At 44.9% G+C, this 26,144-nt stretch overlaps 1 protein-coding gene across 2 annotated transcripts in view; it reads right to left on the bottom strand.

Moving 5' to 3' along the window:
* Positions 1–26,144, bottom strand: part of KEAP1 (kelch like ECH associated protein 1) — a 210,449-nt gene that overhangs the window by 90,871 nt on the left and 93,434 nt on the right. Inside the window, exons 1-2 of one of the 2 annotated variants that reach the window (XM_069231814.1) lie at positions 25,721–25,842; positions 19,964–20,698 (exon numbers count right to left, since the gene is read on the bottom strand). In XM_069231814.1, coding sequence (XP_069087915.1) covers positions 19,964–20,503 — 540 coding nt within the window. In that variant the 5' untranslated portion in view covers positions 20,504–20,698; positions 25,721–25,842. Of the gene's footprint in view, positions 1–19,963; positions 20,699–25,720; positions 25,843–26,144 lie in introns of those variants that run through there. The other variant, XM_069231815.1, reaches the window with a different exon arrangement.

Below are 26,144 nucleotides of genomic sequence, written 5' to 3'. Positions count from 1 at the left end.
GTGGCTCTCCTGGCACAGCGGGAGAGCCGATACTACAGTATTCACTGCACTCAGGAAAACTTGACCCATAATGCTTTGCAGGGAGTTACTTTTAAAAAACATTTTTGCTCATACCTCAACCTGTGGTGGTCCTAGGCCAATGGGACGAACACCAAAACCTTCACAACAATGTGTTCTTTCTGCCTACATCATCTCTGGGCCCCCACACTAGGTTAGTAGGGACCCCAAAATAATAACTCCTCCCACCATTCAGTGTTTTTTTTTTTTACTCGTCGTCATGGCTGGAACTCATAACTGAGCCTGCGGTGGTCCTGGGGCAATGGGACCACTTCTAAACACTGACAACAATGTGCTCTGTCTACACCATCTCTTGGTCCCCACACTAGATTAGTGGCGACTCCAAAATAATGACCCTCTCCCACCATTCAGTGTTTTTTAAGCTTTTTCATGGCTAGAACATTTGTTTTACAGCTGGGGGAAGTTCTGTTGTTATGATGCCCTCTAGGGGCTGTTTTGAGCATTACAGTCGAATGCCAAAAGTTTATTTCTGATAAAGGTTTATATGATAATTGTATATGTTTTAATAATTTCTCATTATTACAATTAGGACCATGATTCGGGCAAAACATCCTTATTACATTATGATTGTTTGAACACTCTTGATATGTTTGGGTGACCCTTCTAGTTTATTTTTCCTCTGTGGCTGACTTGTGTCTTTTTTGGGGGATTGTGTTAGCCAGCCAGCAACTCTGATGGTGGGGTGGTGAAAGTGGTATTCTATTGGAATTAGCATGGCAGATTTAAATAAGGTGCTAAATGCCAACATTTTCATTTTTTGCTGAAGGTAGAGGAAGAATGTAAATTGAAGTGCTTTAGTTATATGCGGGGCCAATTTAATTATATGGCAGGAAAAGACAAAATTATGAGACAGGGTTGACCAATTAATGTGGCAAGAAAAGTCCAGTTATGAATTTATAATGCCAGTAGTTCTAACCCAAGCAAGTGCAAGACATATTGCACTGCAAGTGCTTATTTAACAGGCATGTGCCATATATGATCTGATGTGGCCATTGAGGTGATTAAGGCAGTCAGTAAAGGCTCCTCCCACAAATTGAGTCACTCGACCCACCAAAGGGCAGGGGGCCCAGAGTATCCTTTGGGAATCGTGACTTGGAAGCATTTGAGGCAGTGGAGTAATGCAAAATGACGCCCGTCCCCGCCTGCAGAGTTTGATGAGGGGTCTCAGTCTCCCATATCTCACAGATACTCACTGGCCTTGGGCTTAAGGGAACAAAGTGCCAGACAAGCCTTCAGTGAACAGCATGCCAAAGAGACTTCAAAGAATAGTTGCCAGAAGAGTTAGCAGCCATAAGATGCCAAAAAATACACAGGCCTCGAGACAGGGCAGGGTGACACCAAGGGAGATATGGAGGAGTGGTGAGCAACCTAGGTCCTGTGGCAGATCAGAGCAAAGTGGCACCAAAGGTAACAACAAGGTTGCCAAAAGGGGATGGGAAAAACAGGGAAACATATTTAAGACAGTAAGTCAGACAGACCCTTTTATATAGATGTGCTCTGAAAATGTACTTCTTGTTCAACACTCTTTGTTCCCGTTTAAAACAAAATCCGCTTCCAAACAAGCCTTGGCAAAGGCAAAAGATAGAGCTTCTAATGAAAAGTGCCTTGCGGCTTCCATCCATGCAGTCACTCAACCATCCATCCTTACAATCATCATCCATGCAATAAATTTGTCATGCATCTATTCAGACATCAATTCATTTATGCATTCACCCACAATACCGCACACAATCCCAAACTCACCAATCAATGAAGAGGCACTTGCCGTCTTCAGCCAGACTTACTGGCTTTGCTGCTAGTTTATGAGGTACAAGTGATTGCATTCAGTAGTGTGTGGCTGGTAAGCTATCAGAATATCATGGACAAAATATTGTCTAACAAATATACTGTGTCCTAAAAATCATTTACAAAAATATCGTCCTATTGGACTGAACAAAGTCTACACCAAATGAGACAATATTTTTCATAAATGATGTTCTGACATACAACTCTGATTGCTAGTCTGAGGAGGTTTGCGTGCTGCTGGTAGCGCATTATTCTAAAGCGAAAGGGGTGCGAGTGCATTTGTATCATATATGCTAGTATGTAAGCTGTGAGAGAGTGTTGAGAGTAGGAATACTACTCTGAGGAGTGTGGGAGTGTCGTCAGCAGACCTTTGTATGTAAGTAAACTACAAATGCTTCCAATAGTGTGCGACTGGCTCTCTGCAAATTGTGTGTGGGCGCTTTTCGTAGTGAGGGACAGCTAGCCTGCAAGGGGGCCCAAGACTGCTGTCGGTATTTAGGGTGTTTTGTTTTTCCATCACCAGGGCTGCAATATTTTGTCTCATGTTTTCAGGGAGCCAACGGCTAGAGCAAGGATACTCAAAGTACGGCCCGTGGGCCTCATGCGGCCCCTCTAACCTTTACATGCGGCCCCTGGGGCAACAGGAGCACTGGGCAGCTGTTTGCTCAACTCCGCACTAACAAATATTAAATACACACACAATAATTTATTTCAAACTTAATTGGTGCTAAAGGAAGTAACTAGGGACTCCTGCACTTAACTTTAGAAACGCCTTCATGTTTAAAGACATCTTGCAGCATAAGTGTAAAACTTAGACAGTCTCTTCAATATTAATTAAGTGTATTAATTAACACGCAGAACCTTTTCACCATAGTACAATTTATTTTATCAGTGCATTGAGATGTATTATTTTTAAAGTGATAGTTTCCAAACATAAATTTGGAAATATTAATTATTTCCCTTACCCTGAGAACACCACCAATAGTAAATTACTTGGTATGTGCACTTTATTTATGATAGGAACCCAGGCCACCCATAAACAAGATTATAGTTTATTAAATCAAACATAGAAGCAGGTTTTGTGCAGCGCACACCATGAATCATGTATTTCGAGGTCATCTTAAATGTGATAATGCAGAAAAAGGAGGAAGAGTGACACTTAACAATTGCCTAGGATCACACAATTTGGAAAAGTGGGTAAGCCGGGATTAATTCCAGGTTTTCTGGTTTCCCATTGTTTATTTCAGCCACTAGATGTATATCCTTTGCTTACCCTACACCTACCTTGCCACCAATCCCCCTAGTCACCCCCACCCGACTGCCACCTCCCTGGCATCAATGCGGCCCCCCAGGCACGTTACAGGCCAAACTTTTTGGTCCCTGGGAAAATGTTTGCGGGTACCCATGGGCTAGAGAGTCTCTGTACCTATTAAAAGATGGGCGAGTTTAACTCTTGACAAAGCTGCAGCAATGGTTGCTAAGCGGAATTCACTCCCTCCACTTGTCAATCTTGAGTGCCCCACCCACCCCCACCCAGTGTGACTGAAGCATCATTCAACTTGGATGTTGCACCCATATCCTGCTGCTAACCATGCAACATCATGAGCTAATGCTGTTTTTTCCCACAGCAGCAACTGGTACTTGGTGTGTCACAGAGGGTGGCACCTGGAGAGATGCATTGTACCGGGGCTCTTTTTTCGGGAATAGTGAGCAACAATGCATCACCGTTGCAGTTCATTTGGAAACTGGTTCGGGGTAGTCCTATGGTAATCAGAGTTTAATGGGCACCAACTGCGACAATAGGAGATTACTACTATTGGTGCCCAAGTGCCATCTTACTATGGGACCGAAACGGAGCACCCTTTTAGCACCCGACATAGGGAGCGAGACACAGCAGTCCAAGGTTTACTCTGGGAGGTGTATGGGCTAGAAACACAGAAGGCCTCAAGGTAAACAATCACACTTAATAAATCAATGACCAACCAGTATATTTACTTTTAAAAAGAAAATAGAACTTTAAATCACAAACCTAAATTCTAAAGGTACGGCGAGAAAATCAGACTTTCTTGCCCCTAGTGAACTAGCAATCTGTAATTGTTAAACAATGTAAGGCCCTTTCTTGTGGTGTTTTCCAGTGTTCACAAAGTAAAACTCGTACCTATCTTCCCTTTATAAAAACCTAATCCCACTGTATTGTTCCGAGAGTTCAAAGCGGAAAATTCCTTCCTACTCTGTGGTGGGGTTACACCATCCAAGGCCTTTTCTAACGCATATGTCTCCGGAGTTAGTAGGGTGACCACCCGTCCGTAAATTTCACGGACTGTCCGTAATTTCGCCCTGCTGTCCGTTGTCCGTGATGAAAGCTTTAACGGACGGCATTTGTCCGTAATTTTAGCCTTTCACTTAAAGGGCAACGGAGGCAGGGCGAAATTAGGGGCAGAGGAGTTTCCCCAGCCGGGCTGGAAGGCAGGGAGTCTCCTGTGCTCGGAGGGAGGGAGGGGCAGACAGATAAGAAAAGGCCTTCTTGCCAGGGGGTCTCCTTCCCTAAAGATATGCAAATGTGGGCAACTGGTAAATCTGCAAATACAAAGGGGCTTGAAAACCTGCATTGACTTTACTAAAAGGACTCACTTGAAGTTTTCTGGTGGCAAAGATATTTCTTTCAGAGAGGTATTGTAATGGTGTTCCAAGGTGAGCTGTGGAGTGTGTGGTTTTAATGGAGTGTTATACATTTTTTTATCACTAGGTATAAACTGTATATTATTCAAATCTGTATTTGAGAAGCACTTTTTTTTTTTAACGAAATGTATTTGCGCATTTTGTAGCAGCCTTTATTATGATGTAATTGTATTTTTCACAGTTCTTTCAGGTACCTCGGTACCTCATAGTACTAACAAACATTGGCAAAGCCAATAGGTCTCATCTACGAAAGAATTATTGGCTTTGCTAATGTGTTTTAGCCATTAGCCATGTTATACACCAGAGTAGCTGCTGTTCAGCATGGCTTAAAGCTAGTGGCATAGTGGTGTGGAGTGGAGTAGAGTAGCATAGGAGCAGTGGCGTAGAGCCCAGTGGTGCAAAGTACAGTGCAGTGGGGTACCGTGCAGTTGTTTTGAGTGCATTAGCATAGAGTGCAGTGGTTTAGAGTGCAGTGGCATGGGACAGAGTAGAGTGGCATAGAGTGCAGTGGAGTAGAGTGACAGAGTGCAGTGGAGTAGAGTGGCATACAATAGAGTAGCAGAGAGAGCAGTAGTGTAGAGTGGTGCAGTGGCATAGATTGCAGAGTAGACTCACATTGCAGGGAGTGCAGTGGTGTAGTGTAGAGTGGTGCAGAGTAGGGCAAAGTGCTGTAGAGTGGAGTGATGCAGAGTAGAGTGGCATAGAGTTCAGTGGCATAGAATGCAGTAGTACATAGTACATTGGTGTATAGTACAGTGGTGGAGAGTGCAACACTGCAGAGTAGAGTGTCAGTGCAGTGATGTAGAGTGGAGTAGAGTGGCACAGAGCAGTGGCGTAGAGTACAGTGGTACAGAGTAGAAGTCAGTGGCGTACAGTGCAGTTGTTCAGAGTGCCATTGGCGCAGAGTGCAGTGAGACTACAGACAAGTTATGGGTACATCACATCCTGTCATTAGGTGTGAGACTGTCACCCACACCATCTGCCCTGCCTCTTTTAAAAAAAATAGGTTGAAAGTCCATGGGCGGTTGGGGTAAGCCAGATATTTTTGTTCAATTTGTTTAAAATTGCATAAGGTTAATTACCTTAATGTTTCCCAAACTGTTTGTCAGGGGTTTTGAAATGTTCAGAAACATAATCAAAATTTTGCTGTTACTTTCTCTTCAGGAAATATCGGGTAGATTTGGGTAGGGGTGATGGCCTTGCCGTGAAGGGCATTAATTTACTACTGAACAAGGACGTAATGTGACACCTGAGTGTAGCACACCAGGAGGCAATCACAAAAGGTCCACAGTGAATAAATAGTGCTATGTTAAAAAAGAGTACATAAATGCACTGACAACATACTGAGGCATGGCCTCTCTTGCGTGTGTCTGTAAAACTGACGTTTGTTCTTGAATTTTTGTCCTGAATTTTGACCCTTTGTCCTGAATTTTGACCCTTTGTCCTGAATTTTTTACAGCCCTGTCCAGAATTTGCCTCAATGCCAGGTGGTCACCCTAGGAGTTACTTCAAAACCTTTCTATCAGACTGGAATTGCTTCATAGACAGGTTAATAAATGCTGTCCATCAAATGCCTCTAAAAAAAGATCAACAAAGGCACGAAAAGCCGTATGTCTGATTACATGAGCTCGGGAACAAATTATTTGTTCAGCGCACGCAATGAAATATTAAGGATACCCTTACTACAGAGAGAAGTGGCCCTCGTTCCATCCTTGAAATGATGGTAGTTGCACAACAAGGAAGGGGAATGAAGGAGCATGGTGCTTGGCGAGAACCAATAGGTTAATTCGGAGGACAAGCGCTGCGTGCTAAACAAGGAAACTGCGTCTACAGTACAGATTGAGCAATTCTGACCAGGAAACCAGAAAGTGGCCACACCCCCTGCAGCACAAAACGTCCTGAGCGTACAGAAGGCTTACTGTGGTAGCATCACGAGCTCCGAGGCACGGACAGCACCTCCCTGCTCTCTGCAAACATACCACGACAACAGCAAACGCTTGCCAACAGGGCCATGGGAAAAAAGAAATTCCAATATCGCTCAACTCTCGGGACACTTTATCTGTGCAAACAAACCACACGCAGAAAGTCTTCGCAGCAAGGGCCGCTAAGTAGGAGCTGCAATGCACCCAATATCACACACCACGGCAACAGCCAATCCTCACCATCATGGACCATGGCCTATGAACTGGAATATAACCCATCTGCGTCACTGTACAAACACACCACACCAATCACGCAGTATGGCCCGCGAAAGAAGAACTAACGAGGACGCTGTACCCCAGACAGAAATGTTCTAACGTATAAAGAACCATTGCCAAATGGTGGTATAACCTTTTTATGAATGAAGCAGAAGAGGCCACGCATGTAACCAATGACAGTAGGCTTGTCATGAAGCCCGCAAAAAAACACACAAAAAACAAAAAAACAACAACTTCGTTTGTGGACTAACGCCACCAAATGGCTACTTCAGACTCCAATTTAAAGCAAATGGATGGACATCTAAGGCAGGGAGCGAAAAAGAACGATAAAACGTTTTAAGAACAGCTTTTAAACGGAGGCGGCGCTGCCCCCAGACTGTGCTGACTCACGCCACTTCCTCAATTCTTGCTTTGCACTAGAAAATTATTAACATTTGTCAATTCAATTGGACAAACTGTCGACCTGGAAAGAACTAAAGACTGAGTGGACCTCGAAGCTATGAGCTCCCTCATCTATAGAAAGACACGTTTTTATGGTCTGGCTTGACTGTGCAGCTCTCTCCAGACGATTATGTGAACATCACTAAAAAGGAGCTTCGGCTCCACCCACATGTTGGGAGTCAGGAGGAGTACATGCTTTTATTGGACAGATGTTGTGCACTTGCACTAAAAAGTGCTTGCCCGCCACACAGCTGTGATCATTTTATTTATTTGTCTAGCTGCTTGAGCTTGAACTTGCTGGGGCACACCCATGATATTGTAATGCTATACCTTAGATTACTAGATGGTCTATGCTGTTTGTCTCTTGCAGCTACACAGATGGAGGGGGGGGGGGGGGGCAGTCATGAACCTACCTGGGGCCGAATTATGTAAGTGCCCTGGGGCGCAACAGGTGTTTGCACTTACTTTGCACAGACATGTGTGCAACCCCTTCGTTTATACCAATAGCTCGGGCGCACATAAAGCGCCAGCACTATCATCAGAGGACATAACCTAATTTGCATGGGGGCGGGGCATGGTCCCATTCAAATGAAGGAATCCCTTTGCCTCTGCACCCACGCCGTATCCTACATGTGGACAGAGGCAAAGAAGCTGTCAGGAGGTGCACCAACAGTGCGCCCCCTGATGGCAGACCTCTGGAAGCCCTTGCAGGTGGGTGCAAAGGGAACTCTAATCCCTGCTAAAAGTGCAGGGGGGGGGTTCCCGCCTGCACTACGAAACACAGAGCGACTTCAAAGCAGCCGCTCTGTTTTTTCACATGAATGCGCTGCCCCCAGAGCAGTGCGAGTTTGTGGCTTCCTGGGGAGCAGGTCATTCATCCTAATACAGCACATAATCCTTGTTTGCGCCAGGCACAACTTTTTAAAGGTGCACCCAGCGCAAACAAGGAAAACGCACTGTAACTGTGATACAGCCCCAAGATGTTTAAGTCTGGCTTGCCAGTGCGAGTGTCACCTGAACTTTAAACCTACACCAATATTATCCTACAGTTTTTTTTGTTCCACACAAATGCATATCAATTCCCATGCTATTTACTTGCAATACTTCATGTTATAATACATTCATTAAAAGCCAGACCCACTGGCATTGTGTGGTTGGAAGAGTATTGGATGTAAAATTACCATTGTGGGCATGTTCACTGACGTGTGCAAGGTCTAAAGACATGCTTCAAACATGGTTCTAGGCACATGCGTGAGAGGTTGCCAATGTGTGAGAGGGGAATACAAACTGATCTTGCCTAAAGGCATGGGCTTGATGCAGTTCTCTATCCCCAATTAGCTCAACAGTGGGTTTGCTGTGCATAGCTTTGGTAAATCTTGGTTGGCCGATAGAAGGGTCATCCTTATTATCCACCCCCAACACCCATTGGACAGGCCAGACAGTGTAACTTTTGACTAATCTGCACCAACTAGGACATGCTTAAGGACTGACTTTTGAAAAGGTTTTTCTCAACTTCGGATGAAATGGGGGGGGAGGAAGGAAACGGAAGCCACGTTACTAAAGGAGCAAACACTGAATTCTGTATGTATTAAGGTGTCAGACATAACTAGAAGTGCAACTACACCGCTGTAATAAACAGGTATGATTGTAGTTGTTACTTGGAGGTCTTAACTGCGTGTGGCTGCAGCGGAAAGTGCTTTTCCTTAAAGACGCACCCTGAAGCCTAGGAGCTAGAGAAGTAGACACGGCTTAGAAGAGATATTTTCCTGATGACAGGGGATTGACATGTGAGAGTGGTCATACAGTCAATCTAACCACAAAGCAACAGAGTACGCTGCAATTATTATGTACAGATTTAGGGGGTTCGGGAGGAGCTCATCAGAAAGAATAGAACGGGGAGTGGTGGTGGGTTGACTTGCAGGATATTTTAAGAAAATGAATCCAAGAAAGAGCCAGTACCGAGGAAATGACCCTGGATCGCCCTCACTAACGGAGAGAAGTAGATTAAATTGGGTGGGGAAGGAGACCTACAGAGGTCCATCCATCGAGACCAAACTGCAGCCAAGTGTCCCTAGCCGACTGTCGACTGTCTGGGCAGCCTGGTCTCTAAGAGGGCACGTTCATCACACACATGCACTACGATAGAAAAGCTGCACAACCCAACAGAAAATGGGATTCAAAGACTCTGACTTCCCAGCAACACCCACGCCCCTGGTAGTCGATCTGCCGTTTCTGTGAGAAAATCAGAAATTAGAAAGTTCTTCTGTGAGCATTAGGAGGAAGTGCACTCTTCTGCTGCGTGCATGGTGTCAGCGGGACACCAATCAACGATCGATCCTCTTTAGTGCAAGGGGAAGCTTGGAGGAGCTGTGGTGTGGCGAAGCAGTCAAGCACCAGCCACATTTTCAAGCCGCTTTTCTAACGGTGTGAAAGAAGGACTGTATTCCATAGTTAACGAGCTGCTACTTTAATTCCGAACATCCCAGTGTACCTTTCTTTGTTCTGCATAAGTGAATAGACACACTGCGCTTAGAAGGAGATTCCTTACCTGAAGCAGTGGCTTAACTTGTGTTTGAACTAGCGCCATTCCTCCAATGAGGTACCAAAGCGAAACTCGCGTCAGGGGGTGCTTGATTCACGGTATGTGTTAAATTTTTTAACTTCCGTCAAGGTCGATAGCTTAAGAAACTTTCTGACCCTGGTATGGATATTAACTGGATAATCCACATGTCGAAGCCTCAACCATAACTAGGGCTTTTCTCCAGGCAATGTACAAGGCTGCGTTTCTTCATGAAATGTCCACCTCTAAAATTGGTAGCATCTACCTTGCTTACTTTGACGTAACCCGTGTGCAACCGGAGGCTGTTAAGTGTTACGGTATTAAGGACCGCAAACACGGTGAAGCACGGCGAGTGCTCCCACCTGAATCCTATCGAACAGCTAGGCTAGTGCTATCCAAGAAGAGGACTGGTGGAGGGCGAATCACTTGGGACTACTCTATGGTGGCGCAGTAGCCCAGATCGCGCTTGAAGAAGAGAACCCCCCTCCCCTCCCCCCCTCCACACACACACACACAAGACCTTAAAAAAAAAGCCTGAGATCAAGGCAACCGTAGCACACCGAGCGGCTCCTCTTTGAATCCCTCCTTGTTTTACTGTACCTTTCATCTTTCCGAGGTCGGTAGCACGGTTGCCATTGAGCCGGGGGATGCTTACTGCTACTGTTTACTGGAAACAGCACACATCTCTGTTACTGCATCCCACTGCCGACAACAGTACTCAGTGGTGCTAGTTTATCCCCAGAAGACAACACTCGCTACTATTCCAGTACCGACCCTGTCTTATGTAGCTCTGCTAATGCACCTCAATCCTGACCTTCAGCACCCACTGCCGTTCCAGTGCTAGGTGCCAAACCAAACTGTCAGTGCGCCCAAATCCTGAGCTGTATCACCAGTTGCTGGCCCAATGATATGAATCCCAGCTCTGCTAATACAGTTCAGTCTTGAACACCCACTGCTGTACTAATATTGGGGCATATACTTAGCTGCGAGCTCTGCGACGGCACTTCAAGCCTAACCTTACGCATTCACGGCCGTTCACGCACTGGGGCGTACACACAGCTCTGCCAGTGCGCCTCAGCCCTTCACCGAGGTGACCTCCAGTAGCGCACGTGGCCCGGCCCCACGACAGAAGTTTGGCCAGGTGCTTACGAGGGGCGGTTTCCAGGGCACGCAGTCGGTGTTACTGAGTAACAGAAGTGCTAGAGCAGCATGACAGTGCACAAGAGCTCACCCTGCCTGGCCACCCACAAACATGTGCAACTCTGGACCGCGGGGCTTTACGCAAGAACGTACTCTGCCCGACCCGTCACCAAGAGCAGAGGCCCCACAACTTTCCAAAGCAGGCTCTTCCTGTGCAGGTCTTGCTTTGTAAAGTGCTGCCACTGTGGCAGCTTTGTGATTAATGTGTGTGACGTGTGTTGGTTCGCTTGGCCACTGAGCCAACACAGCAATTCAGTCTTCAACAGTAAAAAATGCGAGCATTGGAGCAGAGTCATAAAAAGACCTAAATGACCTCAGGAATGAACAATTTAGCCTGTGGCATGCGCTCTATAGGAGTTCTAATAGCATTGGGGAGCCACATTCAGTAAACGTGGGGGTGGAGGGCATGTGTCAGGAGGATGAAAAGAAGAGACTTTTGAAGGATGGAGAAACGGGGTGAGAAGAGGAGAAACAGTCTGTTTTATTCCCATCGAGATTGCCTTCCGCGCCTTTTTCCATGAGTCAATCGTGGTGACAGAGGAAACATTTATTTCCAAGCCACATTGGAAACCAAGGGATTTTTTTCGGCAGTGGGATTGGCAGGCGGCTTCGGGGCGCTCTGAAGCAGACGAGTGCAGTCCAAGTATGGTTCCAGTCAGAAAAGAACGGTCATGGAGGCTGTGATGAGTCACTGCTGAAAATATTGTTTGGTCTCTAAGGCCTGGAGTGGTAACCCAGAGCGTTTAGTGGTGAGTCAGGTAAAGGCAGTGCGCCGAATCCCTGATCTGACTCACTTGTCAGCCCTTCCCCTGAGGCACCTTACCATACCAACCTTCCACACAAGATACCTTCAACATAGCCGCCAAGCAGCTTTTGTCAAGTACGACTTCTTCTGTACTGCCTTTTAGCTCAAACAAACTTTGTATTCCAGGAATTGTAGGCAAACTGAGCAAAGCTCTGGTCCTTGAGAAGAAAGCCTAGTAATAAACAGTCAGGCTAACTCCTAGCCACGTCTCGGAGCACCGCATAGGCAAAATCTGTTCAAACATGTCACACACGTTTATCCTAATAGAATCTCTGTGTCCGAGAGAGACGGGCTACCCAACCGCCAGCTTCCTGCACATGATATGAGCTTTCCTGCTGATAGCGGATTTCTGGGGGGTGGAGGAGGTAGGGGGCCTGGTGAGAACTGTGTCACACGTAGAGGGGCTGGAACTAGATTACTCTATCACAATAAGCTCACTGGGTATAGTGCCACGACGTAAACACTTAAAAATGTAAACCCGAATGATGGGCTCAGTATGGTGCTGTCCAGATGTCAGACTGCAATACAGTGGGTGGCACCCAGGGCCCGGAAGATGGAAGTAAAGTCCTAGAAACTAGATTTAAATGAGAGGACAATTGTAGACTAGCAAGTGAAGCTAACCTCGGAAGATGAATGAGTTAAAGAAGTTTTAATAATTTTGGAAGAAATGCTTACTAAAATGGTGGATCCTCCCAATAACAGGCCTCGCTGAACTGGCATCATCAAACTATCAGGATAGTAAATAGATGATAATTATGGATTGGACATGTAAGATATAAATGGACAGAGAAAGTTAATTGCTAAATAATTAATTAACTATAAATAATTGGTTAACTATAACTGCATTATATGAAATAATGGTTTTGGTTTCTCATGTGCCACCCATCAATATGTCTATTTATGCCTGGAACTTCAACAAACACAAGTGGGGAAAATTTGTCATGAACTATGCTCTAAAGAGCTTTGGCTCGAAGCAGATCCCTAGAAAAGTGCTGCAGTTGTTGCTTCTGGCCTCTTTGAAGAGCTTTGACTCATGAATAGTAGTAAATATGCCATATCTGCGTGTTCACTTCAGATTTTTCGCCTCAAACTTGACCCTATATTTTTGCTTTCGAACTCTGTGCACTTTACCCTGCTAACCTGTAGTAAACTGCCTTTGCTCCTCCTTCAAACATGGTCCAACTTACATACTCCTAACTGGAATATTTAACTTGCCTAAAAGTCCTTAGTATATGGAACAAAATGTACCCAATGGCCAGGCGGTTAAATGCCACTAGTGGAGTGCAGCACTTTTTGTGCTATCCACTATACTGGCAATGCAAACACAGCGTGTGGTCTACCGCTGTAGCTTGACTGGAACAGTGCAAAACATGACCTGAGACCTGTCAAAATAAACCCTTTTTGACAGGCAAAACCCTCCCTTATGTAACCCTTGTAACCCACAAGGTAAGAGGCACAGTATTTAAAAGTGGGCCATGTAGAAAATTAATATTATCATGCCCCTACAATGACAAGGCCCTAAAAGATATTTTCACTATGTAAGGCCTAGCTGTCCTACGCAGAAAGCTAGAGTACAGATTAAAATACTAATACTGTATCTCAAAATATGGGACCAGCTAAGAATGCACTATTTAAATCAAATTCAATAGCCAAGTCGGATTTTATTCCATTTTAAGAAAAAATACATTTTACAAAGTTACCCTATACCCACCTGAACTGTCAGAAGGCTAACATAAGTCTGTTCCAGCTGCACATCTTAAAAAAAAAAATGTGTGCTATACTTCACTGGAGCAAACAATACTCTGACTGAAATAGGATCAGAGGACACCTCTGAATTTCACAGAATAAGTTGGTGGTGGTGGGGGCATTCTTTTTGCCACTACAGTGTGAAATCCTGCTTGACATCCTGTTGAGCCATATGTAACACACTTGAAAGGAAAATATTAGGATGCCAAGCCAATTCTTGTGTATCCATGTCTGATTTCTGGAGGACCCTGCTTTTGTCCTGCCAGACTTCTGGCTCTGGGTTTGTTGTAGGTGCCTGTCGCAAACTGGATTTTAGTTTTAGATGTGTGTAGATACTAGGATTACCATAGTACACTTCCCACACACACCACCCAACCCTCAGAGCACAATTTTAATGTGGCCAAAGATTTTTGCCATCTTGAAAACGCCGACGTGGCATTTTGAGCAAGTTTGCAGTAAGGCAAACGAGAACTGCTGCAAAAGCCGGTAGGTTTGCCACTGAGAACTTCTACCCCTCTGGTTACGGCGTGCCCAGAATTCACTCCCACCAACTAGCTAGTGCCAGGCTTAAATGCGACTCCTCCAGGTACCCACTTTAGAACACATTCTTTACCTGTGGAAGATCAGAAAAGTACTAGACCTTCTGTCTAGTGACCTGAGAGTTGCATCAAAGGACTGGACCTGCTCCCTTTTGTATCCTGGACAAACAAATGGACACCAAAGACCAGTTGGCTGACCTCCTGTGTAGCTACAGGAGACAAGCTGCAAGAGACATTTTCCTAGAAGAACCCAGCTAACCAGGGGCAACTGGACAAGGACTGGAACCTGCTTTTGGCCTCTGTCTGACACCCTCCGAGTCTAAGTGCCTCAGCTTATGTCCTAGGAGCCTTAAAAGTTTATGTACTTCTGTGGTTGGTTGGTTTATACCTAGAAGCCTAACTCAGAAGGCAAAATCTTTGTCCAGAACAAACCTGGTGGGTGTACCCATCCCATGCTCCATTGCGGTGAGCCTCAAATCCCGGCTAGATCCCACTCTACCATGTAAATTGGCTATCACATGCACTTTGTGCTTCTTAGCGTTATTTCTACTTAAGAACTTAATAATCCATATCGAGGGGTCCCATTATTGGAGTTCTGTAATTTTGTTTATTCAATTTTACTCCATCTTTTTATTTATTTTAGTTTTTTTTAGGTTTTCATTTTTACTTTATTACTGTTGTAGTATTGCATAATACTTTGCCCACTGCACTAAGTTAAATTTGTCGGATCTGATCCATAGCTACTAGGGAGGTGAGCGCAGGTTAATTTAGTGACTTTGAGGGTTCACCCTGTCAAGACTTGGGATTCTTCCCTGGTGGGTAGTAACCAACCCCAAAATGTTATCCAATTTCTAACATGAATCAAGAGGTAGCTCTGTGGAAAGGCACTGGAGACTTCGCTCCTGCTTCTATGAAGAGCGCTCAAGAATCGAGAGATAGATCCATAGAAGGGCGAACAAGACGTGGCTACTGGCCATCAGTGGAATCAAATGACAATCTCATGACCACAAGAGTACAATGGCCAACCACAGTGCTAGAAAAAGCCAATTTCCTGATATACATAAACAAAGCAAATAACTCATCTAATGTCCCCTCCTTACCACCCGAGGCACAAAATTCTGCCATGAGACAGCCAAAAAAATGTCATCCTTTCGATATAAATCTGACCCAGCTGTGCCCAGATTATTACACCTCTACAAAGCCTCTGTGTTCCAGTGCTTGATCTACCCGTCGTTACCACCTTTCTTAAAGCATACCTTAAAAAGACCAATAAACTAAAATCTGTTGCCTCACTTTCTGATCACTGCAACAACTAATAAACTATCATTAGCCAGAGTTCAGGGAAAAGTTATGATGTGAGTAGTAAACTCCTACTTTTGTAGATAGGAGTAAACTGCACCTTCTTATGGCATACTATTACCATTGACAATGAGCTAGACAGACGTAAAAGACAGTGCAGAAGAAACCTAACCCAGCTGATGTGTAACTGATTACCTGTGCCTTCCTGTTACGGGTGAAAAGGGTAAGCAATCCACTTTTAATTTGGATTAATCACAAGGTTTATTTATACCACTCCCATTAGGGTCTACTATGGGAAGATTTTACAAATAGTAGTTGCTTCACAACTCTATGCCCAACCTTGATTCAAATAACCGTTGTAGGAGGATTTTAAACCACAAAAGGGCTGGAACGCTAGTTTAATGACCACCAGAGAAGAGTGGATAACACAGCAGAGTAAGGTAAGAACTGGACCGCAACCCCCCTTAACCTATATGAACACTTCAATATAGTGCACAACAACCTTATCACGTGCCTGAAGTCATCTGCAACCAAGGAAACAGAGGTGCAGTGTTCTCAGATCATGCTCATCCAACTACACCCAGCAGTGAAGATTTGGCCCTCCTGGTCTAGAACCACCACAATGACTTGTGGCCTGCCCAAACAATCATATGTCAGGACCAGATGCCAGGATTATGCTCATCCTTCTTCACTTTATTTATACTGCAGCCTGTAATAATTAACTACCTTTCCCAGAAAGCCAAAGGGAAAGAAAAAAACATAATAACCAATCAGCAAATCCTCTATGTAATATAGTCCATCATCTCTTTTCATGCCCCTCTTTCTTCGCTGCTCAGCAACCACAAAGTAGGTGTTTTTTCATTCTCTCCTCATTTACTGCAGTGCTCTGTAATTTTGGGGGCTTTAAGGGTGTTTTTTTCCAGGTCAACTGTGTCGGTTTGACAAGTCTGCATACTAACGTTGCTTTCTTTTCAAACAACCACAAGAGCTCACCTCAGCGCTCGTCACATAGCTGGTAATCGTTCCCCCGGGGTCACCTGTGCGTGGTTTCACCTGCCGGCCACTAGAGAACGCTCAGTGTCAGTAGAGCCATTCACCGGTCTCCGTGACTGTCACACGCCGTTTCTGTGGTCACAGAGACGCCACCTCGCACTGCGGAGCCTTGGCCTTTTGCGGGTGTCCCCTCCAACCTGGACGCCTCTCTGCCCCGTTTTGGGGTCTGTACAAAGTGCATTCATGGAGACGCTCTTGTTTTTCTAGTAGCGGTGACCTGCACGCCCAAAGGGTCAGATGTGTCTTCAGGCTGGTTCAGCCTTGATTAGAGTATTTTAAGGGCTTATTTGAGTTAGTGGGGTCCAAGCCCTTTGTTTGCAGGCAGTGCGTGTACATTTGGACTTTAAGCCTATGCACAGCTTGTTTGGAAGTTCGTCAGGGGATTAACTATCTTTTTGCTGCTTTGTCAAGCCCTTCGGCACCGCTGGGACCGGCCCAGGCGGTTTACATTATAGGGTGTAATCCCATTTTGCCCGAACCTTTGATTCTCTATATTAGCTAGGCTTTCTAGTGCCATAATTCTCTGCCATGCACAAAGCAGAAGTTGACTATATGGAATAGGAGGCTCTGTTCTTCCTTTCCTTTGATTAGGACTTTTGCAAGGCAGTTGGCACCTCCATACAGCGGGCTGTAACCTTGGCTTTGGTACCCCTTGAATGAAAAATTGAGATGCTGGCTGAGGCACTGCAAAAGAGGGTTCCCCCATCAGGCACCTAAACGTCCTGCGGACCAGGGTGTTGATAAAGATGCTTTTGAGCACCTAAAAAAAAGGCCTTCTTACATGCTCAACTGCAGACGGCAACACCAGATTTACTGGCTCTGCCTCCTTCTTCCTGCCCCCTGGGGACAATAATTCTCAAGGTGATTCTGATAGGGATCCAGATCCTTCCATGTCTTTGCACCCCTCAGTAGACGATGCTCCAACTCCATCCACTCCTTCAGTTGCCCCAGACTCCCTAGTAGCGGATATGGTGGACCCAAATTATCTTCTTCATCCTAGGTCTTCCATGTGGTCTCCCAGTGAGAAGGTAGCAGCCTACGTGTCGGGAGGCTTTGCAAGCAGTTGGACAAAGACGTCTGGGTCCTCCTGCCGGTGGAATGTCCCCCCCCTTTCCTGGAAGGCAAGTGGTACTCACTCCGCAGATTGATGAGTGCATGGTTACTTTCTTGACAAAGTATATTAGGGACCCCAAAGAGACTCAATACCCTCAAACACTGAAGTCTACCTTCTGTCTGGTGCACTAAGGAAGACCACCAGCAACCTTTCCCTGCATTAGGATACATCCTTTTAAGCCACCTGCGTAAAGACAAAAACATATCTTCTTTAAAAAAATAATAATAATAAACCTCTTGCATGGGAAAAGTTACTGTTTGGCAGCCACTGTTCCGAGACCACAGAAACAGTAAATATCAATGGAGGGCATGTTGGGGAGAAACAGAACTGCTAAGAGCTATGTGTTCCCACCTATGGCCAACGCACATCTCCGAGCAATCCAGGCACAGTATGTACGACGACAAAGTGTTTCACAAGGCCCTCTCACTCAGGTGTAACAGCGCGCCTCACTCATGTCACAAGGTTTCCTTATAACTGTTGTTGGTTGTGTTATATCTCTCTGATGCCTTCTGCCAAATTTTAAGATTCATACAAACTGTTTTGTCATGAAACTGGTCTTACATTGTTTTGCTACGGAAAACAAGTTTTTTAATCCAATGTGTTTAGGGTAAAGGCGAGCCAATGCAACAAATACTAAAGTGTATAATTTTTGCACAACTAATTAGATATTTACTGGTGCAGCAATTATTTTCAACTATGGTCATTATGAGTTTGTCGTTACCTCTGTGGGGAAATGCAGAGGCTGGATTTCACTACACCAGTGCAGTATCTCTTCGTGAGATAACTGGAAGTACCAGCCCCTCTCCACCCGGAATAGGGAATACCATTCATACCCAGTAACACCTGTGCCAATTGTTAAGGTTCTTTTCAAGGTTGTTGAAATCCACAATTATTTACCACTGCTTGCAGCAGGTAGCAAATATTGTAGGGGCTACCCCCCCCTTTCTCTGAACACTAACTCACTGTCCCCAGTCTTCATGCAAGCATCGCACCCCAAGAAAGAAGTCTACTGCCAGTGATGCCTGTGCTTAACCAGTATAGGTCTGAACTAAGTCCTGGATCTGCTCTGCATTTGGGTTCCCTCAAAACCATCAGCAAGGCCTGAGCATGGAGGGTGGTGGAGGAATAAGGTTAAAAGGCTCGTCTTCTTTCCATTCATAGTTTAAACCTACTGCACCAGGCTTTGTTTGCATCGCCACATAACTTAAGAGGAACACTTAGGAGCTGCATCATAAACCTCTAGGAGTAGTTATCATTATGCATTACTCCTAACTTAGGTGTGGCTTACACATAGCTTATTTGCAATTGACACCTGAATTTCGGAGACTACAGCATGCTTACTGACCAAAAAAATAAATAAATAAATTCAGTCCCTTGAGCAGTGGGAGGAGCACAGACCAGTGGATGGTGGAGGCTGTGAGGGTGACAGAAAAGAATCAGACTGAAGGGTAAGTAAGAGAAAACAAAAAAGAGAGGGCAGAGTGGAAATATAGATAAGACACAGGCGAAATGGACTGAAAGAGTACAGTCGAACTGCATGAGAAAGAAGACTGACAAAGACTAGGAAGAATGTCAGAGGGAGAAAGTCACAACAGTGAGGAAGAGATGTCTGAGGTGGACCAAAAAAGGAGAGACAGACAGAGAACTGAAAACACGAAGTAGACAGAATATTAAGCAGAAAAAGAGAGATATATACAGTCAGGATAAAGGCACTACAGATCGAAAGAGACAGAAAGAAGTCAAAGAGTTCCATCTGTTAAAGGATAGAAGACAAGAGAAGAGAGGCCAAAAGAAAAGAGAGAAGGTAGGAAGACAATTCAATACAATGAGAAGACTGATAAAGAAAAACAGAAGTTCCTAGAAAAAGGTACGTGACAGACGAGACAGATCAAAACAGAAGATACAAACAAATGAGAAAACACACTAGAAGTTTAGTGGAAGAAACAACAGAAAGTAGGTTCACGTCCCAAGATATAAAAATGACAGAAATGAGAAACAGAGGACAAAGACGAGAAAGAACTCACAGACCAAACGAAAATAAGCAGGTTGAATGGCAAGAGACTGAAAGAGAAGAGACATGGGATTGAAAGACTGAGACAACGCAAAGAGAGACAAATTCAAGACAGACCAAAACAGACATGGGGAAAGAGAGTCCATATCCAAAAAAGAAAGAAAAGGTCAACTCAGGATATAGTAGAGAGACTACACAAATTAGACAGGGACCGGTTAAAAAGTAGAGGTGGGTCGAGCGTGCCAGACAGGCTGCTAGAGGTTTTAACATGTCACTGTTAAACCTGTAACATGTAGGTACTGTGAGCGGCTTTTGAACAGGAGCATCCTACATTAGTAGCCAAGGAACTGTTTCTATTCCGGACAACAGTTAACCCCAGGTACAGCACTCCACCTGTCATGACAAGTTTTGTCCCTTAACATGCATTGCAACCATGACCTGCCCACCAATCTCACCTCTCCGAAGTGCATGTAGATGTACTCGCGTGCTTTCTGGTGTAGCTCGGTGCAGCCAATCTCCTCAGCGAAGTTGGCAATGCCAATGGCGTTGCTGGGGTCCAGCTGCTCGACCAGGAACTCACAGCAAGCCTTGACAACACTGTCAATCTGGTACATGACAGCACCATTCATGACATGCAGCACACACTTCTCCCCCACCGAGATGGAGGCGGTATAGGCAAACTCAATGAGTCGTTCCATCACCTTGGGGTGCACACCTTCGATAGAGACCACCTCCATGCCACACTCTTTTAATCCATTAGTGAACATGGCACGAAAGACTGGGCTGCTGGAGGCCAGCACAATTTTGTGTGCCATAAACTCTGCCTCCGCCCCATTGTGCTTGACCTGCAGTGTCACATCGCAAAGTAGTCGGTTGAGCCTCAACTCATTCATGATCTCGAAAGCTTGCTTGGTGTGGTCCTCAAGTGTGTAGTGAAAGTAGCGGTTGCCATTTTGGGAAGTTGTGACCTCAGCCTTACACCCGGTAGCGTACATTACAGTCACTTTTGCCCGGACATTGCTCGGACTCTGAAACGATGGAATGGCACAGACTGGTCAGAAAAGAAACAAAACAGGATACCACCACACAAGTTCTGGAATCTAGAAGGCTTCTGACAATCTCCACAGACCGGTTAGGATTCCAGCATGCAATCTGTGGCCAAAACATTCAGGTCAGCTGATGTCAAATACCTGCAGTAAACAAGAAGAAAAACTCAGATATATGCAACTGTTGACTGGAGTGATAATTCTCCGACCCATGAATAAGAATTTTCCTGTGAAAGTGCTTATGCAGAGGCAGTGTAAAACACATAAACATCAATGGTTTGGTATGGCTGTGAGACATCACTTTACTCTGGGAGTCCGGGGAACTGGTAGACTGAAGTATACTATACTCCTTTTTTCGGCATGCCTCAGGCATGTCCAGGATATTCACAAATAGTAAAATACATAACCCAGAGCAAGTCAAACTGGAAACTCGGGAAAGAGAGATTAGGGGTAGAATAGTTATACCTAAATACACATAAAATACTGTTATATAGTCCATTCCTCACCTACTACAAATCATCACCACCCACTTATATTCTTTGTAAACTCTCCATACTCTAAAGGACTTCAGGAATCCACCGAGAATGAAGGCTCGGCCAGCAGGCACACCACATCACTGCCCTGTCTGCCCAAGGGCAACGGTGTCACTGGCTGACTTGTGCCTGCGTCACTGCACCTCTTATATGCACACTCAATAGTAGGGTGACCACCCGTCCGTAATTTTCATGGACTACACGTAATTTAGCCCGGTCATCCGTGATGGATGGCTTAACGGACGGCATTTGTCTGTAATTTTAGCCTTTCAAAAGCACAAAATGTAATTTGACAACTTAGTTTCACCAGTTGGAGTGTAAGGGAGGGAGTCTCTGTGCTCTAATCCCGAGGGAGGGGCAGACAGATAAGAAGCAGGCTTCTCGCCAGGGTGCCTCCTTCCTGAAAGAAATGCAAAGGTGGGCAACTGGTAAATCTACATATGTAAAGGGGCTTGGAAGTCTCTATTGTATTTAATGGAAGGAGTCACGAAGCTTTCCAAGGGCTAAGATATTTTCTTTAAGAAAGGTATTGTAAGGGTGTCCCAAGATGAGCTGTGGAGTGTGTGGAGTGTGTACTTTTAATGGACAGTTATGAACAAATGTTTGCACTAGGTATAATCTGTAGATTATTGAACTTTATAGTTTAAAAGCACTGTTGAACCTAAATTCACATGCACATTTTGTGGCATCCTATTTTCTGCTGTGTACAATACATGTTTACAATAATGACTTGCACATTCACAGTGCTTTCAGGGACCTCATAGTAGTAACAAACATTGGCAAAGCCAATAGGTCTCGTCTATGCAAGAGATATTGGCTTTGCCAAAGTGTTTCAGCCATGTTATATACATTAGAGTGGCTGCTGTTCAGCATGGCTAAATGTTAGTGGCATAGAGGAGAGTGGGGTGGAGTGTTGTAGAGTCGAATGGCGAAGAGTGGAGTAGAGTAGAGTGTTGTGGAGTGGCAGAGTGTTGTGTTTAGAAGTGCCATAGAGTAGAGTGGACTGGTGTAGAGCATTGGCGTAGAGTGTTGCAGAATGCAGTGGTGTAGAGGCATTGAGTGCAGCTGCATATAATTCAGCTGCGTACAATACAGTGACACAGAATGCAAAGGCATAGATGTACAGTGTAATCGTGTAGAGTGCAGGGGTATAGAGTTGAGTGTTACAGAATAAAGTACATTGGCATAGTGTGTATTGGCATACAATACAGTGTTGCAGAGTGGCAAGGAGCGGAGTTCTACAGAGTAGATTGGTGTGGATTAGAACGGAGTGATGTAGCTTGCAAAGGTGTAAAGCGCCGTGGTGTAGAGTGGTATAGAGTGCACTGGCATAGAGTAGAGTGGCACAGAGTAGAGTGGAGGGGCGTAGGGTGAAGTGGCATAAAGTGAAGCAGTTTAGAGTGATGTGTCCCAGAGTACAGTCGATGATGTGTGAAAATTGCATCACCCAGTGTAATGATTTGTTTTAATCGTGTTAAGGTATTTATTTCCAGGACAGGTCAGAATTAACAAAAATGTGCTTCATTTGTATTCCCAATTCTGAAACCCTTGCACAGCTCATTTAAATATTGTCATGTGATAGAAAGAAATGTATTTCCTACCCCCAGTATCCAGCAAAATTGTCTGATAAATCCTCTCACTTTGAAGTCAGAGAAAGAAAAAGTAAACACCAAGCTCCCACTGAATACAGAGGCAGACATTTCACTGTGTTCTCTGAATGCACAGCAAATGTGACAAGAACAAGATTTACAGGCTGTTTTTTTTTTTTTTTTACAGAAAGGGAGCACTCGGAAGGATACTGTAAATAAGGTTTGGGCAAGGGAAGGGATGATCTTAAGCTTGACAGCCTAAAACATATAATGCCAGCAAATTGAATGCAGCAAATGTGAGTTACAAACTCCAAAGCCAATGGAAAGCAAGGGGTGGAATGCATTCCCAGGGAAGTTCGCTGAATGTACTTAAAGTGGCAGCAGAGGGACACTTTGTGGGGAAAATCCAATATTTTAGGCCACTCTATATCTTACAGATGTTTGGCCTCATCAGTCTCCCAGGACGTATTGCAATAAGTTCATGTTGCAGGAAAGGTCTGTACGACCATCTAATCAGCTCGCCACCAGTACCTACGGTGCAGAGTTTCTGGCACAACTCATGTGGGGTTAGTGATAGGTAGTGGATATGAAATATGGCATTTAATGATTGTTTAAGGTGTTTGTAAGTAAGGAGTTGACCCAGGTGAAGATGGTAGTTTGCCACAAGGGTTTGGAAATCTAGAAGCTCGCCGTCCACAAACAATTCCCCCAATTTTAGGACACCTGCGGCATGCCACTGGCAGAGTTGCCCTGAGCACTGCCATCCTGTTGAAGTCGGAAGCCTAGTAAAGGTGATGCAGAAGCATAGTGTTCCTTCATGTCAGTGAGTTTATAGGTTCCAGCAAGGCAAGAGAAAGCTGGGCAGGATAACTCTGGATGGGGTTCCGTAGAATGGTCAGTAGGAAACCATGGGTAGTGCAGTAGGCCCTCCTTAAAGTCTTTACGGATAACCCCTACCTCATGCAGGGATTGGCAGGACAGCCAGTGAGCCGCCCATTAGAGCTGTGCAGCTAAAATATAGCATTTCAAGTCCAGAAGGCCTAATCCACCTCCAGTCACAGGTAGCTTTAGAGTGGGAAGAGCTACCCAACAGTGCCCCAGCAACCACATTTGATGTGCGGGTCTGAAGAATGAGTGAGGGATAAGCAGGTGAAGGTAGCACACCATCATCATTAGTGCCACATGGTACATTACTGAAAGCGGAAGAGAAGACAAAAAATCAAACTTGGCTTGGGGGGGGGGGGGACCATGTCGCTCTGCCCAGATTTTCATTGTGCGGATCAGTGGGTAAATGGTAGATATTCAGGGATGTGGAACTCCTATTGCCAGACACCTGGGACATATTGTTTGGGGTCAAGGGCAACAAGTTTTCATATTTATTTTTCCCTTGGGACAAGGTGGCCCTACCTCCTGCAGCACTAACCCTTTGTCTAGCAGGTTACAGGAAAGGGAACTGTCTGCAGGTGAGGTAATGTGTGTTCATATGTTAATGCTGTCTAACTTGTATTTATGGTTCATTAATGAAAAGCCTTCATTATTAGGTTGAGCTCTGTAAATAAATGTTTTACGGTCACACTGCACTACTGACAGTGGTGCCAGTAAAAAATAAAAATAAAAAAACACACACACACACGTACACAGCTTTGAAAAGTTCATCAATACAAGGCTAAGTATAATGCTCCCAGAATGCCCTCTGGTCAGACGCAAATGTTTGTAGATAAGAGTGATGATTCCTTGCTTTCAAAATATTCAGAAATAAATGCAAGTTGGAAAAAAAGCATTTCGCTACTATGAAATTTTAGGGGCCATTTCTTTAAATCATTCTTTAGTAAAATGTGCTTGGTGCTAGTATTTCCACAAAAATATTCCTAATGGTAAATCAGTGTAACCAGTTTCAACAAGATTATGGGAAGCATGAAAATAAACAAGCACTGTCAAAGCCAACCGATCCCACATTTGTTGTGTCTCTTCTGGTTTTGTCAAGGTGTGTCTTGTTTTGACATGGCTTTTGTAACACTTTAACGTGGCTTCGGAACTAAGTGTAACCTCACACCTTAATACCAAGAAAACAAAAATACTCTCAGCTTGACACTTCACTACTGATTTAGAAGCAATGGAGGATATGGAAGTAGGTGTCTGACCTTTACAAACCATATATGTATGTACAATAAGTGCACACACAGGAAAAAGGTCACACGTATTTTCACATAAAAGTATTGACATTAATAACCAATTATATAGCACTTACTTCATAGCCCTTATGAAGAGCCCTTTTATCAGCTCTAGAATAACAAAAAAACAAGGTCCTACACTTATGCTTTGCAGTTTGCATAAAGCTTCAGAATGCATGCTCATAACTTACTGATCTGTGTTACAATTATAACTTGGGATACCTCTGCAGCAACAGGAGTAACATATGGAAATGCCGGAATAATTAAAAAAAAAAAAACGGTGACCTGCATGTTACACATTGTGCTTTGCAGCAGGCACATTCACTCCTCATGCTATTTTATGAGTGGAAACGGTAACTAGACTGCACACAGATATTTCTAGCACTTGTAGCCCCCAGAGCCATATTATACCCTTTGTGTACCTACAATACATTTCAGAATACAGTCCGTTACGATCAATTCAGTAAGCCAGAAAACAAGAACAGATTGACTACCACATTTGTCCTGTTGGTAATTTCTTTGGGGAGGACTTTTTACAACACAAATGTGGAAGTTTACGATCAGATTCTGAACCCCAGGACCCCGCTTCTCGTCGCTCCAACCCTTTCTGCCACGCCGTGATCCCACTGTATTTTTCTTTTTTCCAGCACTATGGATGACGCCATCAGTGAAGCGCATCTCTGGGGACAACGAATTATGCCCTTTCAGGATGCACGGGATGAGCTACTGGGGGTGGCTGATGAATTCTGTGGGTGACGGGGATGACAGCCTCATCATACCAACGGGAGGGATACGCGCCACGGTTTTGCCGGGAGGTCGCCGGTGTTACCCCGAGCAGCCCGGGTGTTTCTTCTTTTCCGAGCCCTTACTCACCTCTCCATTGCACCTCGCCGCTTCCTAGGCTCTCCCCTCTCCTCCATGGCCAGCCCCATCTGTTGACAGTCACCATGACTAAGCACCAGAGTCCCGAGCCCGCCGTCACAATAAGAGTCCGGGGCGGGCCCTGCGGCGTGACGTCATTTTTAGGGCCGGCGAGGGGCGGGGCGCCGACTTAGAAGAGGAATTTGACACGTCACTGTTAGCCAATCGGGGCGGGGTGCAGACGAATGAAAGCAGAACGAATTACGTCACTATGGGTTAGGCGGGAAGGCGGAGGAGAAGGGCAACTGACAACGTGAAAGTGGAGCAGTCACGAGAGAGGATGGGGATTACTTGTTGCTAGAGCGGAACCACCTTTGGACAGAATGATCTGAGAGCGCTTGCACTGTGCGCAATTAACGTTTCGGACAGGACGTTC

Source organism: Pleurodeles waltl, chromosome 4_2, assembly GCF_031143425.1.
Source record: "Pleurodeles waltl isolate 20211129_DDA chromosome 4_2, aPleWal1.hap1.20221129, whole genome shotgun sequence".
NCBI classification, from domain to species: Eukaryota; Metazoa; Chordata; class Amphibia; order Caudata; family Salamandridae; genus Pleurodeles; species Pleurodeles waltl.
The sequence above is the reverse complement of the archived record's forward strand: the minus strand, read 5'-3'. Positions and strand labels throughout refer to the sequence as shown.